The sequence below is a fragment of the Bos mutus genome, chromosome 12, assembly GCF_027580195.1.
Source record: "Bos mutus isolate GX-2022 chromosome 12, NWIPB_WYAK_1.1, whole genome shotgun sequence".
NCBI classification, from domain to species: Eukaryota; Metazoa; Chordata; class Mammalia; order Artiodactyla; family Bovidae; genus Bos; species Bos mutus.
The window spans coordinates 23,060,445-23,079,066 of record NC_091628.1 but is presented as its reverse complement, the minus strand read 5'-3'; the positions used below and the strand labels follow the sequence as shown (position 1 = coordinate 23,079,066).

The 18,622-nt window shown below is 41.3% G+C and overlaps 1 protein-coding gene across 2 annotated transcripts in view; it reads left to right on the top strand.

Annotated features, from left to right (window-relative positions):
- NHLRC3 (NHL repeat containing 3) overlaps positions 1-14,927 on the top strand; it is a 42,756-nt gene extending 27,829 nt beyond the window's left edge. The window contains exon 7 of one of the 2 annotated variants that reach the window (XM_070380383.1): positions 12,404-14,927. In XM_070380383.1, the coding sequence (XP_070236484.1) occupies positions 12,404-12,557 (154 nt within the window). In that variant the 3' untranslated portion in view covers positions 12,558-14,927. The remainder of the gene's footprint in view (positions 1-12,403) is intronic. The other variant, XM_070380382.1, reaches the window with a different exon arrangement.
- Positions 14,928-18,622: the final 3,695 nt, after the last annotated feature.

Genomic DNA, 18,622 nt, shown 5'->3' with positions numbered 1-18,622 from the left:
TAATAAAAACAAAAAGAATTACCATTGTATATACATTAAACTGTGTGATTAAATATTGTCACTTTCAGTCATTTTTTAAAAATAAGATTACCTAAAATTGAGACAATCACAGAAAATACTGGACATATGTTCTCTGCACCTCCGGCTCATTAATCACATTGCTCACCTTCTGCGTTTCTGTTTTGGGCACGTGATCTCTTACAACACAGTTGCATCTGTGGAACATCGAGCTCTACTGTTTTTCTGTAGTTGATGATGATGATATGAGCGAATAACTACTGTTTCTAAACAATGGATAGATATACAGTATACTCAACAAAATTGTTCTTAACAATTCTTAAAAATTGTTTTGACAATCTCCTACTACAATTTTATTACGTCTCCCATGTCTGACTTCTATACTCATACTACCGATACCCTTCCTGCATGTTTCTTTCTCTAGAGCTGATTTTTTTTTTGACTAGTGCCATCTGTCATTATAACTCATCTTCCATGCTGAGTGGCTTTGCATGAGGCGATTGCTGGTTCCCTAGCCACTTGGACCTCACAGTTCCCCATGAAAAACCAGAGGACCCCACTCTGGCAGTATTTAGATACCTGACTCATCTGAATTTCCTGCTGAGATGGAAACCTGCAATGGAAAGTCAGTCAAGTGTTTTCTGTTTAGGCTGGAGTAGAGGTTGGGTTCTGTGTGTGTATGTGCGTGTATGTGTGTACAGGCAAGTGTGCTCATTTGGAGAGTGAGGCTAAGTCTCAGTGCGCAATAAAGCAAGGAACAGATGGTGCTGTCAGTTCCAGGCACCGCACAATCGCACACCATATGAGCATTCCCCAACAGTGCTGCATATGCAAACCCAAGCTGCCAGCAATCCCTCTGATACTTAAATTCCCAGAGCTCCGAGAGAGCATGTTGCACTGCATTCCTCTGAACAATAAAAATTACTTGACTTTCTGCCTTTCCTCTACATTCCTTCCCACACCCTGCTCCCTGAGGCTAGTTGGAGAGGAGCTTCAAACTAAAATGTTATGAAATCGAGTCTTTAGTCATTTGTTCTCTAAGGTAAAGCAACACTGACACACAGCGATGTTAGAAATAAACGAGTGGGACTCATCATCATAAACGTGAACATTATTTATTCACTGAACAAGTAAGTGAAAATCTCCCTTTATGAGCAAAAGCCCATATGGAGTAGACAATTTTTTTTTTAAGTACAATTCCTGCCCTCAAACCAGTGATCAATCAGAGATGATAAGATACACAATATAACCAAAATATGAGTTGGAATATAAACAGTATAAAGTGAAAAAGAGTTTACATGAATGACATTGTTGTTGATTTCAGGATAAACCTTATGGAAACAGTAACTTTGAGTTAGGCTTTGAGAAAGTCAGAGTTTAGGTATAAGACAAGTGTTATAGTTTACTAATAAATTAATACAAATTATACACATAGTCCCAGATCTATTGCCATCACTAGTTGTTTAGCCAATGGAAAATTAAAACGAAAAAACATTGTATTATCTAGTTTGGAGATTTGGACATTTTATTCTCAGTGAAGACAGTCAACTGCAACATGTTCTCTGTTTGAAAGCTTTCAGTTTAACTGGAACTCATACATTGCTGCTTGAATGTAAACTGGTACTACCACTTGGAAAAAGTAAAGCTGAATGTAGGCATGTCTTAGGATCCAGTAAGTCCATTCCTATAAAATAGTCATCAAAAGGCATAATCTAGAATATTAATAGCATTATGTAGCCCCAAACTGGAAGCTACCCAAATGCCCATTGACTTTAAAAAGTGAAGACTGTATCATGGAATATTCACTCAATGGAATATCATATGGAGATAAATGGATGATATATATATTTATGTGCGTGTGTGTGTGTGTACACAGAGATGAATCTCTCAGGCATAAAGTTGAACATACAAGAGGATAATGTATGATTCCTTTTATAAGTCTTTTGTGCTAACTGCTATGGACTGAATTGTGTTGCCCTACATAAACTGTCTAAAGTAATCTGAGCTGTTAGAAGTCAGAGTAATTGTCACCTTGAGGAATAGTAAGTGGATGGAAGCACAGGAGGGGCTTCTGAAGTGTCAGTAAATTTGCAATTTCTTTTTCTAGGTTCTGGTTAAATGAGTGTGTTCAGTTTATGAAAAAATATCAAACTTTATTTTTATGAGACATCATACACTTTTCTATAATATATTTAATTAAAAGCCTTAAAATATTTTCTTAAATCAAGATAACCTAGATTTCTCAATTATAAAGCATAGTAGGCTTTAGTAGAACTTCCTCTTGATCTTTGAAATCTAATTCTTTGTCTTATTATTATAAAAATCTGACTCAATTTCTAAGTCTCTGATGACTCTTCTAAACAGACAGTATGTAGTTTTCTTCAGTTGGGACTAAGAATTGACGCTCTTTAGGTTCTTCTTCTCTTTAAATGTTGTTGTATACAGTTCTGTCCTTATATTGCCTCTTTTTGCTTTCTCTTCCATCTCTACGTGATCTGTCATCCACCTCATTGCTTCAGTTTCCACCACTGATACGAAAGACCCACATTTCTGGCGCTCTTTCTCCTTTGGTCCAGAGGCCTTACGGGCATCTTCACCCGGATGTCTCACAGGCCCTTTAAATGTCACCCGTACCAGGTGGAGTTTGGTGTCTCTCACAACAAGCTCCCTGCCCTGTACTCTCTGTCCTGGGGGAAGACCACACTGTCCAATTCAGTCAGACTGTCATCCTAGACTCCGCTCTCTCCCTTCTTCCTCATCTAATTAGTCCACAGCTTCTAGCACTTCTGCTCCCTCAAGAGTGCCTCAATCTTGATTCTTTTTCAGTCCCAAGTCCACTCAAGAAAGCCTAAATGACCCTCCTCCAGATTTTCAGCCAGCCCCTTCCTACACACCTTTTCCTTCTACAAGCCTCTATTTATGTAGATAATAAGTCTATTCTTCTAGTTTCTCAGAACAAAAATCTTTGGTTTGTCTTTGACGCATCTCTTACATATCCAAGTGGATAAGTCTATCTCAAAATAGATCCAGAATCTGACCATTTCTTGCCACCTCGATTCCCTCCTGTGATCCACGCTAGCCGTTCTCATGCCTGTATCTTGAGACCCACCCACCTTGTCCAGTGAGCTGCGCCCCAGTACCACACCGTTGTATGTGCGCACTCTCTTCTCAGGCCGGGAATGCCCATCACTCACTTTGCAAGTTGAATAATTCTTTCTCATCGTGTAAGGTGCACAGACACCACGGTCTCTCCAAGAAATCGTCCCTGGACATTTCAGGCTGAGCTAATAGTCTATTTATCTTTATTAATATATTCTGAGTGCTGAGGACATTGCCTGCCATGTAGCTGGTTCTCAGTTCAATTCAGAGGGGCTAATGATGAGCCAATCTACTGCACTGGAATAGAGCCCTGCATATTCCCTCTTACATTTCTTATAATAATTGTCACATCCTATTGTGATTTTTCATTTTCATGTCTAACTTCCTCACCAGGTTATGTGCTATTCAAGATTAGGAAACGTGTGCTTTAATCATTTATACATTCTCTGTATGCTCATAATAGTGTTCAAGAATGATTACTGAAAGGTAAGAACACAAATGAGTTGAGAGTCCATTGATAAATCTCTCATTCTCACTGCTATGGGCTGAACTGTGTTGCCCTAATATCCATATGTTGAAGCTCTAACCTTCAATGTGATGCTATTAGGAGATGAGGTCTTTGGGAGTTAATCAGGTTTAGATGAGGTCTTAAGGGGAGGTGCTTATGATGGGGATCAAAAGCACCCCTTTATAAGCACTTGTGTCCTTATAAAAAAGACACAAGATTCTCTCTCTCCTGTGTTAGAACACAGAATCAGCTGTCTGAATACTAGCAAAAGAGCTCTCACCACACGTCGATCATCCTGGGATCCTTATCTTGGATTCCCAGCCTCCAGAGCTGTGAGAAAACGAATTTCTGTTGTTGAAATCAAGCAGTCTGTGGTATTTTGTTATGGCAGCGTCACCAAATTAATACACATCCCATCTAATCTAGCTACTAATTAGTAATTAGCTACTAATTAACGTGTATGCTAAATCACTTGAGGCGTGTCTGACTCTTTGGGACCCTATGGACTGTAGCCCACCGGGCTCCTCTGTCCCTGGGACTCTCCTGGCAGGAATACTGGAGTGGGTTGCCACACCCTTCTCTGGGGGATCTTCCCAACCCAGAGATCTAACCCGTGTCTTATACAACTCCTGCTAGCTAGTAGCTAATTAATTAATACTTCTGGATATAGTTGAGAACAGGGACTGGGAGCCTCCCTGAAAACACACATAACAGTTTGTCTACAAACTGACTTTTCTGGACACTACGTTTCAACTTCTTAGTGTTTGGCACAATAAGGCCAAGCTCAATCAGTCTGTCGTAGTACAAAGTCACAAATTTCATTCTTAGCCACAACCAGTCATCTGACAAAAGTGAAAATGAATAACCCCACTGCTGTGAAATCAATCAAAGGCCATTTCCTCCTAAGTAGACATCTATAAGTGCCATGTTTATAAATTAAGAGCAAAATATTGTTACGATATACTTGTAATTACTTTCCTGTAATTGACTGTTAACGTTGGTAACTAATTTTTTTCCTCTTTGGTTGACTCATAGGATAGTAAATAGCTCTTTATTTATGTCACCACAAATAACTTAATTTTTGTAATGAATTAGGTTTTCACGAATCTGAAAAACCAGTTTACTTAGTGTGTTTTTAGAAGGAATATTTCCTTTCTCCACTTTTCAATTTCTCTCCAGAGAGAATTTACCTGGCTCAGTTGATCCCCATGGAAGGAGAACAGGTGGCAAACCTATCTGTGTTTAGAGCCTTGGATTTAATATCGTTAAGTCCAGCATATGTCCATGGCAGATACCCCAGGCATCTGCGTTCACAGCACCATTTTCTTGGACTGTTGCCAACGGGAAGGTTGCCGTAAACTGTAAATTTGAAACCAGAAAGGCCCAAGTCAAGCTGTAACCTCCTAACTGGTTGTCTGATTCTTTTAATTTGGAGAATCAATTGAATATTCAGAAGGGAGGACACTTTGAAGACTAATTTAAAACGGACCAAGTAGGCAATGATTCTGTAACATTTCCCCATCAACTTGCTTAAAGGAAACCCCACATTAATTCTGTGTGTCTTGCCTTCTCAGTTTGGGCACTAGTTTATTCCTTTTTTTTCTTTTTGCAGTACAAAGTTACATTTATTTATTTATTCTAAAATTTGTATTGGGGCATAGTTGGTTTACAGCATTGTGTTAGTTTCTGCTGTTCAGCAAAGTGAGTCAGCCATATGTAAACATGTATCCCCCTTTTGGGATTTCCTTCCCATTTAGGTCACCACAGAGCACTAAGTAGAGCTCCCTGTGTCATACAGTATGTTTCTCATCAGTTACCTATTTTATCCATTGTATCAGTGATGTATATACATCAATCCCAATCTCCCAAATTCATCCCACCATTCTTTCCCCACTTGGTGTTCATATGTTTGTGCTGTGCATCTATGTCTCTATTTCTGCTTTGCTAATAGGTTCGTCTGTACCATTTTTCTACATTCCACATATATGTGTTAATACACAATTGCACTCATTTATTCCTAAATAAAGAATAAGGAGGAGAACAATAGGTTAATGGTCGTGGTCCATGCTGTCAGTACGTAGCCAGCCTGGTTATAGGATGGTGAATGTTCCTCTTAAAAATAAATGCAAGCAACAGCAACAACAGACTCAAAATAGAAAAGGCGAGTTCCACTAATTTCAGACTCATGCAGTTCAACACTATTACAGTGAAACAAAACCCGTGCCAGGGTGCTGCAGGCTCACAAGTCAGTGCTCTGCCTTTAGGTTCTTACTCCACTGTCTCATGCCGCCCCTATGTGTCTCCTGTACTGGATCCTCAGCTCTTACCCTTAGGAGCTCCTTTTTATTTGGGGGATCCCTGGGTTGGGAAGAGCCCCTGGAGGAAGGCATGGCAACCCACTCCAGTATTCTTGCCTGGCGAATCCCATGGACAGAGGAGCCTGGCGGGCTTATGGTCCATTGGGTCGCAAACAGCTGGACACCGCTGAGTGACTAAACAACAAGTATCAGTCCAGGGCAGTTAGTGAGGCACCGGGCATCTCATTACTTGAGTGATAAAATATTTACTTCATCAAACTTCTGATGTCACACATTTTCTCTAAACAAACTCCCTCAGACTCCTTCAGATCAGATCAGATCAGTCGCTCAGTCGTGTCCAACTCTTTGCAACCCCATGAATCACAGCATGCCAGGCCTCCCTGTCCATCACCAACTCCTGGAGTACACTGAGACTCACATCCATCGAGTCAGTGATGCCATCCAGCCATCTCATCCTCTGTCGTCCCCTTCTCCTCTTGCCCCCAATCCCTCCCAGCATCAGAGTCTTTTCCAATGAGTCAGCTCTTCACATGAGGTGGCCAAAGTACTGGAGTTTCAGCTTTAGCATCATTCCTTCCAAAGAAATCCCAGGGCTGATCTCTTTCAGAATGGACTGGTTGGATCTCCTTGCAGTCCAAGGGACTCTCAAGAGTCTTCTCCAACACCACACTTCAAAAGCATCAATTCTTCGGCACTCAGCCTTCTTCACAGTCCAACTCTCACATCCATACATGACCACAGGAAAAACCATAGCCTTGACTAGACGAACCTTTGTTGGCAAAGTAATGTCTCTGCTTTTGAATATGCTATCTAGGTTGGTCATAACTTTCCTTCCAAGGAGTAAGCGTCTTTTAATTTCATGGCTGCAGTCACCATCTGCAGTGATTTTGGAGCCCCAAAAAATAAAGTCTGACACTGTTTCCACTGTTTCCCCATCTATTTCCCATGAAGTGGTGGGACCGGATGCCATGATCTTCGTTTTCTGAATGTTGAGCTTTAAGCCAACTTTTTCACTCTCCACTTTCACTTTCATCAAGAGGCTTTTGAGTTCCTCTTCACTTTCTGCCATAAGGGTGGTGTCATCTGCATATTTGAAGTTATTGATATTTCTCCCAGCAATCTTGATTCCAGCTTGTGTTTCTTCCAGCCCAGCGTTTCTCATGATGTACTCTGCATAGAAGTTAAACAAGCAGGGTGACAATATACAGCCTTGACGAACTCCTTTTCCTTTTGGAACCAGTCTGTTGTTCCATGTCCAGTTCTAACTGTTGCTTCCTGACCTGCATACAAATTTCTCAAGAGGCAGATCAGGTGGTCTGGTATTCCCATCTCTTTCAGAATTTTCCACAGTTTTAGCAAGAAAGAAAACCACAAAGTTCAATGTGCCACCCCATCAATGGAACATCCAGAATCTGACCCATCGAAATGGTACCTGGATGTTTCTCCCCAGCTCCTCCAGGAGGGAAATGGCCTCTGTTGGAAGGTCTGAAGGAAACTGATGGTTCAGTTGTGCTTGGCTAGGCCTTTGTAGGAGACCAAGCATACTGGCAAGAGAGAGCCAATAGAATCCAAAACTCGTTGGCTTAGATTTGCAGCACGAATCCAGGCGGATGAAGGTCCTCTTTGGCTGTTGTATTCTGCCCCTGCTTCTTTTGGGCAAACCAGCTCACCAGCTTTGCTGTTCTGGCACTGTAGGACTGGCCAAGCAAGGAGGCAAAGCTGGCTGCAGCTGAAGCTTGACTCTCAGCAGACCTCTAACCCCTTTCTTCCTCACTTTGCACTGTGTGATCCTTAAAAACCGATCAATGAAAGAGCCTACATCCAGGGACTTCCCAGTGGTCCAGTGGTCAAGAACCTGCCTTGCAATGCAGCATACGTGGGTTCAATCCCTGCTCAGGGAACTAAGATCCCACAGGCTTCAGAGCAACTAAGCCCTTGCGCCACAACTAGAGTCCGTGCTCCACAGTGGAAGATCTGGGATGCTGCAACTGAGACTCTAAAGAAGGCTGAGCACTGAAGAATTGATGCTGGAGAATTGGTGTTGGAGAAGACTCTCGAGAGTCCCTTGGACTGCAAGGAGATCCAACCAGTTCATCCTAAAGGAGATCAATCCTCAATATTCCTTGGGAGGACTGATGCTGAAGCTGAAACTCCAATACTTTGGCCACTTGATGCAAAGAACTGACTCATTGGAAAAGACCCTGATGATGGGAAAGATTGAAGGCAGGAGGAGAAGGGGACGACAGAGGATGAGATGGTTGGATGGCATCACCGACGTGATGGACATAAGTTTGAGTGAGCTCTGGGGTTTGGTGATGGACAGGGAGGCCTGGCGTGCTGCAGTCCGCCTGGTGTGCTACAGTCCATGGGGTTGCAAAGAGTCCTACACGACTGAACAACTGAACTAAGACTTGACACAGCCAACTAAATAAATTAATTTGAAAAAAAGAGAGAGAGACGATATCCAGTCTACAAGGCTCTCAGTTCAGACATGATCTTCTTCTTGACCTGAAGTCAGGATCCATTATGAATTAAGATTTGGTTTTGAATTTTGTCATATGCAGCATGATTTCCAGCTAAAATCCACTGATGATCACAATATGGTATTCAATGAAAAAGAAGAATGTGCATAAATTGAAAATGCAAACAAAACTTTATTTTGTTGGTCAAAGAAAATAACTGCAAATTTTCTTAAAGAGAGTGGTTAATGACTCTGTTAGTCATAAGCAGGAATTCTAGAGCAAGAAAATTCTGGCTCTGTGTTTCGTTGCCATCTCCTCTTGGATTTCTCTAACTTTCTTTCCAAAGAGGCCTTTTAAATGCATTAAAACTCATATGCCCAAGTAAAATGTAATAGAGACAGGCTGAGCATCCACGCCTATACTTAGACTTCCTGTAATTCTATTCCTCCAAAGAAGGGTACCATTGAGGAGACATCTGATTAGCTATCAGAAGACACAACAGGAACCCCAGGGAAAGTCAGGTTCAAGTTGCCCTGATGTAATTACTGATGCGTTTAATTAAATCATGTACAAAGGCATTAAATATTTCAGCAAAGTCTGTTTTAAGTTGTTTTACTCTTGGAAGACACTAATACAAAATGATTTTCTCAGGTAAATGAGGTTTAGCTGTGTTGGTGGGTTGAGCAGACACACAGCAGCTGCAGGTTTAATTAAACGTTTGCCTAACCGTATAAAAAGACAGTGATATATCTTCATAGCATCTGGCAGCTCCAGCATCCTCCAGCCATTCTTTAATTAGCATGCTGGTGAATTTAATAGAAAATGACTTTAACTCAGGAGCAGATGGCTCTTCTGAGTGACAAGGGGAATGGCAATCTCTGTCATGTTTACTTGGTCTGTGGCTTTCTAGTGGAAGGATCCATTTGGAGCACAGTCCTGATGAAATCAGGGGTCAGGTTTAATATCTTCTGAAAGCAACCACTTTCAAATCTTCTTCAGTTGAAGACGTCCGACTTTCCAGCTTCCAGAGATGGTTTTCCTTTGTCTCTCTGTCTTCATTTTCATATTTTATGACACTACTAGCCTTTCAGTTGTTGAGCTTCATATGAATTTTCAGTTTCTCCAAGGTAGATAAAACAGTCTGTTGGACCCAATACAATCTCTGAAATAATCATTATCAGAGTTTTAAAGCTTAAGAAGCATGAACCACATTCACTCCTAGATGGCAATTGGCTTGAGAGAAGAAGGGAAGAAAGTGTCTTTTCTTTTGCTTATTTCTTTTCTTTCTTTTTTTCTTGCTCTTTCTTCCTTCCTCCCTTTCTTTCTTTTTCCTGCCATGCCATAAGGCATAAGTGAAGTTAGTTACCCGACCAGGGATCGAACCTGCACATCCTCTGCATTGGAAGCGTGAACTCTTAACCACTGGATCCCCAGGGAAGTCCCCATAGATTTTGCTTTTGAAATGAAAGAAAAAGGTAAGAAAATCCTAAGGAATAAGAAAAATGAGAATGTTCATAAGTGTTGGTGTGCTTTGGTTCCTATGGGTCAATTTTTAGGAACTTTTTTTGTATGTAAATGCTCATCGTATGGGTCTCTGGTTACTATGTGCACACTCGTGAGACAGCTGTGCTGCTGCCCCTAGGAAATTTTAAACAACGAGTTTAGTTCACTATGTGGTTAAGATTGACTGGGTCAAAAATGGACAATATATCTATCTGGATTAAGAATATTATTTTTCCATTTATTCTCAGGTTTTCAGGTATGAATTGCAGACAAACTAGTCCTAATCAGTCATATGCAATGTGCATGCCAATTACTGCCAGGTGTAATGTTAAAGTATTGATACTTAAGTTATTATAATAAACCCGTAAGCCTGTAACCCATTATTACAAATGAATAGGTGGACTAAAGAGGTTATAAGAGTGGCTGGGCTGGTTTTGGATGTAGGACCATCAGACAGCAGAAACACTCTCTTCCAGGTGCTATACCGCTTGCGTGCATGCTCAGTTGCTAAGTTGTGTCCGACTCTTTGCAACCCCATGGATTGTAGGCCGCCAGGCTCCTCTGTCCATGGGATTTCCCAGGCAAGAATACCGGAGCGGGTTGCCATTTCCTTCTCCAGGGGATCTTCCCAACCCAGGGATTAAACCTGCATCTCCTTCAGTTGCAGGCGGCTTCTTTACCACTGAGCTACCAGGAATGCCTGTTATACTGCTTAGAGACCATCCATTGCTCATGCCTGGAGACACATGTATCACGCCTAACCATATGCCAAACAGGTGCTGGGGATCAGGAGTCCCTTGCCCTTGCCCTTGCTGAAATCTTCTCTCAAAGGGGTAGAGAGATGTAGAGTCATAAGCATAGTAAAGTGGTGAGAAATACAGTTAAGACACAGGCAACTACTTTGTGAGCCTAGAGGCAGAAACAGAAGATTTTTCCAGGTATCATGTGCAAATTGACTTTAAATTTGGTCTCTCTCTCTTTTTCTTCACCCCAGCTTGATTGAGGTATAATTGACAAATAAAAATTGTGTATATTTATGGTGTAAACGTGATGTTTTGATACAAGTATAATTTGTGAAATGATTACCACAATCAAGTTAATTAACATTTCAATCACCTCACTGAGGGGGCGTGTGGGTGAATGGTAGAATACTTAAGATCTACTCTCTTAGCAAATTACAAGTACACAATACAGTATTATTATTAGTATTCGTGTATCTGGCCGCACCAGGTCTTAGTTGCAGCACGTGGGATCTTTGTTGTCTCATGCGGGATCTTTTGTTGTGGTGCACAGGCTCTCTGGTTGTGGCACATAGGTTTAGTTGCTCCACGGCACATGAGATCTTAGTTCCCTGACCAGGAATTGAACCTGCATCCCGTGCATTGCAAGGTAAATTCTTAACCAGTGGACCTCTGGGTGAGTCCCACAATACAGTGTTATTAACTGGAGTCACCATGGTGTACATTCGATTGACAGAGCTTACTCATCCTCCATGATTAACTCTGTCCCCTTTGCCCATCATCTCCCCGTTTACCCCATCCCCAGTCCCTGGAAACCACCATTCTACTCTCTGAATCTATGAACCCAATTTTTGGAGATTCCATGTACACCACATTATGCAGTATTTGTTGTTCTCTGAGTGATTTATTTCACTTAATGTCCCCCAGCTTCATCCGTGTTGTCACAAATAACAGGATTTCCTTTTTTAAAACAAAATGTTCCACTGTATATATTTATACCACATATTCTTAATCATTCATCCATCAATAGACACTTGGGTTGTTCCTATATCTGAGCTATTGTGAATAATGCTGAACTGGACATAGGAGTGCGGGGATTTCTTCAAGGTTCTGATTTTATTTCTTTTGGATATACCCAGAAATGGGGTTACTGAGCCATGTGGTAGTTTTTTTTTTTGAGGAACTGCTATACCATTTTCCATGTCTGTACTAATTTACATTCCCTTTTCTCCACATCTTCACCAATGCTTGTCTTTTGTCTTTTTGATGATAGCCATCTCACAGGTATAAGATGATGACTCATTGAGGTTTTGATTAGTGATGTTGAACACATTTTCATGCATCTTTTTAAAAAATTCTGGTATTATACTGTTTTGATTACTGTAGCTTTGTAATTTATTTTGAAATCAGGAAGTGTGATGCCTCTAATTGTTCTTCCTGCTCACAATGGTTTTTATTATTCAAGATCCTTTGTGATTTCATATGAATTTGGGGATTTTTAAAAATATTTCTGTGAAAAATTCCATTGGAATTTTTATAGAGATTGCACTGACCTTGTAGCTCACTTTGGGTAGTATGGGCATTTTAACAATATTGATTCTTCCAGCACATGAGTGTGGAATATCTTTTCATTTATTTGCATCCTTTTCAATTACTTTGATCAGTGTTTTGTCATTCTTATTGTACAGACCTTTCACCTCCTTCATTAAATGTATTCCTAAGCATTTGATTGTTTTTTATGTTCTTGTCTTCCAGTTGGCACATGGCAGAACTACCTGACCTGCTAGATTTTTATCACTTCGCTTCTGGAAATGACTGTACAGCACTCCTAATCGGCCTCACCCGATTTGAGCATCACACGTTTCACCAGCAACAAATTATTACTGATGTATTTTATGCTACTCAGTAGATCCTCTAGTGCACTTTTCACACAAGCACAGGTGAAGCGAGTAACCACTTCTGCAAGTGGCATGTAGAGGCTTGATTAGAGAGTCTCAAAATGCTAATTAATTGTGCTAAAGATTAGGGTTAATTTGTACCCAGTCATCTCTTGGTTTTTGTATTGAAATATTTTAAATTCCCACATGGACAACATTAGAGCAACCAATAGATGTCCACTATATCAAGCTCAGGCTTTCTGACTCCAAGTTTATTGCTATTTTTAATACACTACATAGGAAGAAGGAACCGTGTCAGTCAGTCTCAGAGTTGGCCTATGTTGGGCAGGTGAGGCCCATGGTTCTGATGAACTTCTTGATTCAAAACATCCATGTGTATCACAGACACACTACTCAGCTACAAGAGCCCGGAGGTCTCCTTCAGCATGGAACAGGCAGACGTGTAGCAAAAGATGGAGAGTTTGTGTCAGCATGGGAATGAAAAGGTTAACTTTAAACCAACAGTATCTAGCAGCATTGCACCAAATTGCCCTGTGTTTCCCTCCACCTGGAGTGTCGGCTTTCCTTTCCTCACATTTGGTTCATTGTGTGCTGTTCTTTTGAGCTCTGAGTGGGGTTTTGCCATATTCACCTGTATGACCAAGTCACCAAGGCAATAAACCAAAAATTAATGTTAGTTAAAAACAAAATATTTGTATCATTTTGAAAATTATTTAGTAGATGAATTCTGCTCTAGATAAAAATATCGTTCAGTATCATGTAATAAAATAGTTTCTTTCTTGAAATACCTCTGAAGAAATGTCTAAAAATATTTTAGGACAAATGTTCATGGTATTAGAGTCAAAATGAAGCAACTGAACTCTAGACAATAGAAGAGCTAGAAGTGATACTTCTAGTTCAGTTCAGTTCAGTCACTCATTCATGTCCAACTCTTCACGACCCCATGGACTGGAGCATGCCAGCCTTCCCCATCCATCACCAACTCCCAGAGTTTACTCAAACTCATGTCCATCGACTAGGTGATGCCATCCAACCATCTCATCCTCTGTTGTTCCCTTCCCCTCCTGCCTTCAATCTTCCCAGCATCAGGGTCTTTTCCAATGAGTTGGTTCTTCACATCAGGTGGCCAAAGTACTGGAATTTCAGCTTCAGCATCAGTCCTTTTAATGAATATTCAGGACTGATTTCCTTTAGGATGGTCTGGTTGGATCTCCTTGCAGTCCAAGGGACTCTCAAGAGTCTTCTCCAACACCACAGTTCAAAAGCATCAATTCTTCCACACTCAGCTTTCTTTATAGTCCAACTCTCACATCCATACATGACTACAGGAAAAACCAGACAGACCTTTGTCGGCAGAGTAATGTCTCTGCTTTTTAATATGCTGTCTATGTTGGTCATAGCTTTTCTTCCAAGGAGCAAGCGTCTTTTAGTTTCATGGCTGCAGTCACCATCTACAGTGATTTTGGAGCCCCCCAAAATAAAGTTTCTCACTGTTTCTATTGTTTCCCCATCTATTTGCCATGAAGTGATGAGACCGGATGCCATGATCTTAGTTTTCTGAATGTTGAGTTTTAAGCCAACTTTTTCATTCTCCTCTTTCACTTTCATCAAGAGGCTCTTTAGTTCTTCTTCGCTTTCTGTCATAAGGGCAGTGTCATCTGCATATCTGAGGTTATTGGTATTTCTCCCAGAAATCTTGATTCCAGCTGGTGCTTCATCCAGCCTGGCATTTTGCATGATGTACTCTGCTTACTCAAACTCATTGTGTTGGTGATACCATCCAACCATCTCATCCTCTGTCATCCCCTTCTCCTCCTGCCTTCAGTCTCTCCCAGCATCAGGGTCTTTTCCAGTGAGTCAGTTCTTCACATCAGGTGGCCAAAGTATTGGAGTTTCAGCTTCAGCATCAGTCCTTCTAATGAATGAATACTTCTAGTAATGGTGAGGAAAAGTGAAACAATTGAGTTACACTGACTCAGTGATAAGAAAGATAATCAAACTGAAAGCTATTGAAATGTAAGTGGAAAGTTAAATTACCACCATCCATTCTTTCATGCAACTAATGCCTTTTCATGATTACCGTACTTGAAATAAGATGAGTTGGGTTTTAATCTTAGATCTACAATTTTCTGAATCACTGAACTTCTTGAAGACATAATTTTTTCTCCTATAAGATGATTCTAAATACTATCTGCCTGATGCCACTTACAAGAACGTTGTAAATTCACAGGAGAAAATAAACCTCAGTCATCTTACTGTTTGGCTACTCAACATCTAACTGGTATGGGTTTTCAGAATCTAACTCAAAAGTATCAAATAAACATTAATATATATTTATTTCAAGCCCACGTTCTCTATGTAGAGAAAACAATCCAGTTAATTGTAAGCAAATACCATCATTTCAAGTTTCAATCAATACAAAATCCCTTCTCCCTTCATTTATTCCTCATGATAGCATGAAAATGCTAAGAGCCTTTTTATTTCATTTAAGTATTTTATTTTGGTTTATCTATAGTGTCTTTGAATATACTTTGAGTGTGCATGTGTGTTTGTGTGTCTTATCACTGGTTAAGTGATCACTGGTATTGTCATTTAACTGTTTGAATGTAGTGTAGGACCTCCTTTATTTCCCTTTATGTCCCTTTGTGTGTGTGCATGCATATACTCAGTCTCTCAGTCGTGTCTGACTCTTTGTGACCCCATGCACTGTAGCCCACCAGGCTCCCCTCCCTGTCCATGGGATTTCCCAGGCGAGAATGCCATTTCCTTTTCCAATGGATCTTCCTGACCCAGTGATCGAACCCATGTCTTCTTAATTGGCAGGTGAGTTTTTTACCACTGCATCACCTGGGAAGCCCCATATCCCTTTGTTTTTGCTTAGTTGCTAAGTCATGTCCTATTCTTTGCAACCCCATGAACTGCAGCACACCAGGTTTCCCTGTCCTTCACTATCTCCTGGAGTTGCTCAGACTTGTGTCCATTGAGTCAGTGATGCCATCCAACCATCTCAGACTGTGTTTCCCCCTTCTCTTCCTGCCCTCAGTCTTTCCCAGCATCACATCTTTTCCAGTGAATTGATTCTTTGTATCAGGTGGCCTAAGTATTGGAGCTTCAGCTTCAGCATCAGTCCTTCCAATGAATAGTTAGGGTTGATTTCCTTTAGGATTGACTGATGTGATCTCCTTGCTGTCCAAGGGACTCTCAAGAGTCCTCTCCAGCACCACAGTTTGTTGCTCTCCCGCATTTATAATACAGTTGCTTAAACATTTCCTCTACATAAATTTATAACTACATGAGATAGTGTAGTAATAAATAAATTTTGGCAGTGGCAGATAAGATAGTTATACTGTGTTCTGTAGAGCTGTGTCCTCAAGCAAACCCTAAGAAATCCTACATAGTCTATGGATAAGCCATCCCTGCTGAAGAAATTGGCAGGATGGAGCAAAACTGCTTGGTGTTGAAGTTCATGGAGATGTCCGCAGTGAGGCTCAGTCAGGGTTGACCTAACCATGAACAGTTTGTCTTCCTGTGATTTGAGTAGCACAGGAAGTTTCATCTGCTTGCAAATATTCACCCAAGCAAGTGCCTGAAATTCTTTCACTAGAGATTAGTGTATCCAGGGTTAAGTATGAGGCAATAATGTGTGGTTTAGTATCTGGCAGGTGGACTTCCCAGGTAGCTCAGTGATAAAGAATCCACTTGCCAGTGCAGGAAATGCAGATTTGATCCCTGGGTGGGGAAGATTCCCTGGAGAAGGAAATAGCAACCCACTCCAGTATTCTTGCCTAGAGAATCCCATGGACAGAGGAGCCTGGAAGACTACAGTCCATGGGGTCAAAAAAGAGTCGGACATGACTTAGCAACCAAACAACATCTGACAGGCGTTCACTGCATCCACCGCCATTGTTCTACCATAAGCGTGCTCCTCGTACATGGTGAATCTTAACTGAGAGTATTTGAAGATGTATAGGAGCACTTTTTGGTTATCACAGTGCCAGAAGATAGGGCTAGGAAAGGCAGAATTGACTCAGGCAGGGTGACTATATTTCCTGCAGAGGTGAGGCTGTCTTATATAAGGACAAATTGTTCTGCTCCAATCACCAGGCTTTTCTTTCATCATGTATTATATGTAGGGGGAAAAAAAATCAGATTTTTTCCTCTCCCCTTAATGTGCCTTTATTGATCTGACTTATATTCTTTTTAATCTAAGAAAACTACATATCATGCAAAACCTGTGTGCCTGAGGAGATGGGGAAACCCCAAAACAGACCTGGTCTAATTTATAAGCACAACCATGATCAGGGCAGGCAGGGGTGTAGGAGGGAACGGAATTAAATCAGTAAGTCTCTTGGAAATCAGCCTGCTCTGTTTTGCACTCCCAGCCCCTCACACATGTTTGTGTGCAGATCTAACTTCAGAATATCAGAGAACATATAAGAAATGGAGAAGCCGGGCGATCCTTAAGACAGGACAGCGCAACCCTCGGAGATTTTTAGGTTGAAGCTGACTTAGACATGGGAAGGAGAAAGGCAGCCGGCAGCCCACTCAATGACACGGGCACTTCAGGATGTAGGAACAGGTGGAGTTTATCCTGCAGTCATCCCTCAAGTCGTTCCAGCCGCCACAATAGCCTGCATTGAGCCCATTGTGGACACTGGCTAGCATTGATCTCGTTCTGTCCAGTGGGCCGTGATGAAGCCCACGTGCCTCCCAGACAAAGCCTGACTTCCTGTGGGTGACATTTTCGGAGGAGTGCAGAGAAGGCTCCCTTTGTTCTCCTCCAGGTTTTTTTTTTATTAGCACCTGCCAGCGTCTATGGTTCTCCCCGCACCTGCTGAGTTAGCAATCTTGCAGCGTAGTTTTGTCCGCCCGGAGAAGATTGCCCTGACAGCGGAGTTCTCAAGTACTGCAGCCTGCCCCCGGGGCTCTAGCGGTGATAGATTTAGAGAACTGACTTGCCTACTCTCTTCTTAAAGACCACTTGGGGATCATGCAAACATAAACACGTGGACTTTTTTTAGTATGTGGAAAAATAAAATCCTCAAATGATTTGGTGTGTCTGATATCTGGGTTTAGCAGCCTCTGTACAAAGAACGTGCTAAAATTAGCCTTGAGCAAATGCCAGTGTGTGTTATCAGGAATTTGAAGATATTTAAAATAGGACCAGGAGTCAAGATGGAGGGAATCAATAAGTGTTTTCCAAACAGTTAAAAGTGAAGTCCTATTTCAATGGGATGTTGTCTGAACTTAGATCCAGAATGGGCTATCAGTAGAATAGGGTGATAATTGCTTAATAATTCCTGGAAAACAAGCTTACCCTCTGATTGTAATTGCCAAAATGTGAGGGCTGAACTTTGTACTGATAATACCCTGGAAACAAACTATAAACTAAGCCTCATTTAAAAGGTAAAAGAATTCTGACTGCGGAGATAAGAAACAAAATTTTCCTGTGATCCCGGTCTATCAGTTTCTTCCCTTTCCTGTACGAGCCCCATCTTTGCCTCCATCTCTGTCTCACTGTCTCACCCATACATATAGGGGTCATCCTGATACAAGGAAAAGGTGGAACACTGACTTCTCCAGGGACTGTTCCAAGTGAAGACCCTGGGACAAGGGAGAAAAGAGATTGCAAGGCACATATTTAAACTGGATGGGGTCGCGCTTCTGAGCGCAAGGTCTCCTAGAGATGAGCTCTTTACAACAGAAAGTTGGGGGCCCCTGCATGACAGAAACTCACTTCTGGCCACTGTTCTAATCCTGTGGTCACACACTGCAGGCCAGCCAAAGGGCAAGCTCATTGTTCAGAAGCCAAGTTATCATGATGTTTATTTTTATAGCCAAAGAAGACACATTCATCCATCCTTCTCGCCTTTCTTTTTTTTTGAATAAACATTTAAAATGCCAAGTGTTGTACTAGATTCTGGAAATGGAAGACTGATAAAGACACATTTCCAGCAAACAGATACTTTGTCTGTCAGAAACCATGAACATGTAAAGAAGTAACTGTATTATGGAGAGATTTAAGCTAATAGACAGCCAGGGGGTCTTTTTTCTGCATAATCAGGGGTATCAGGAA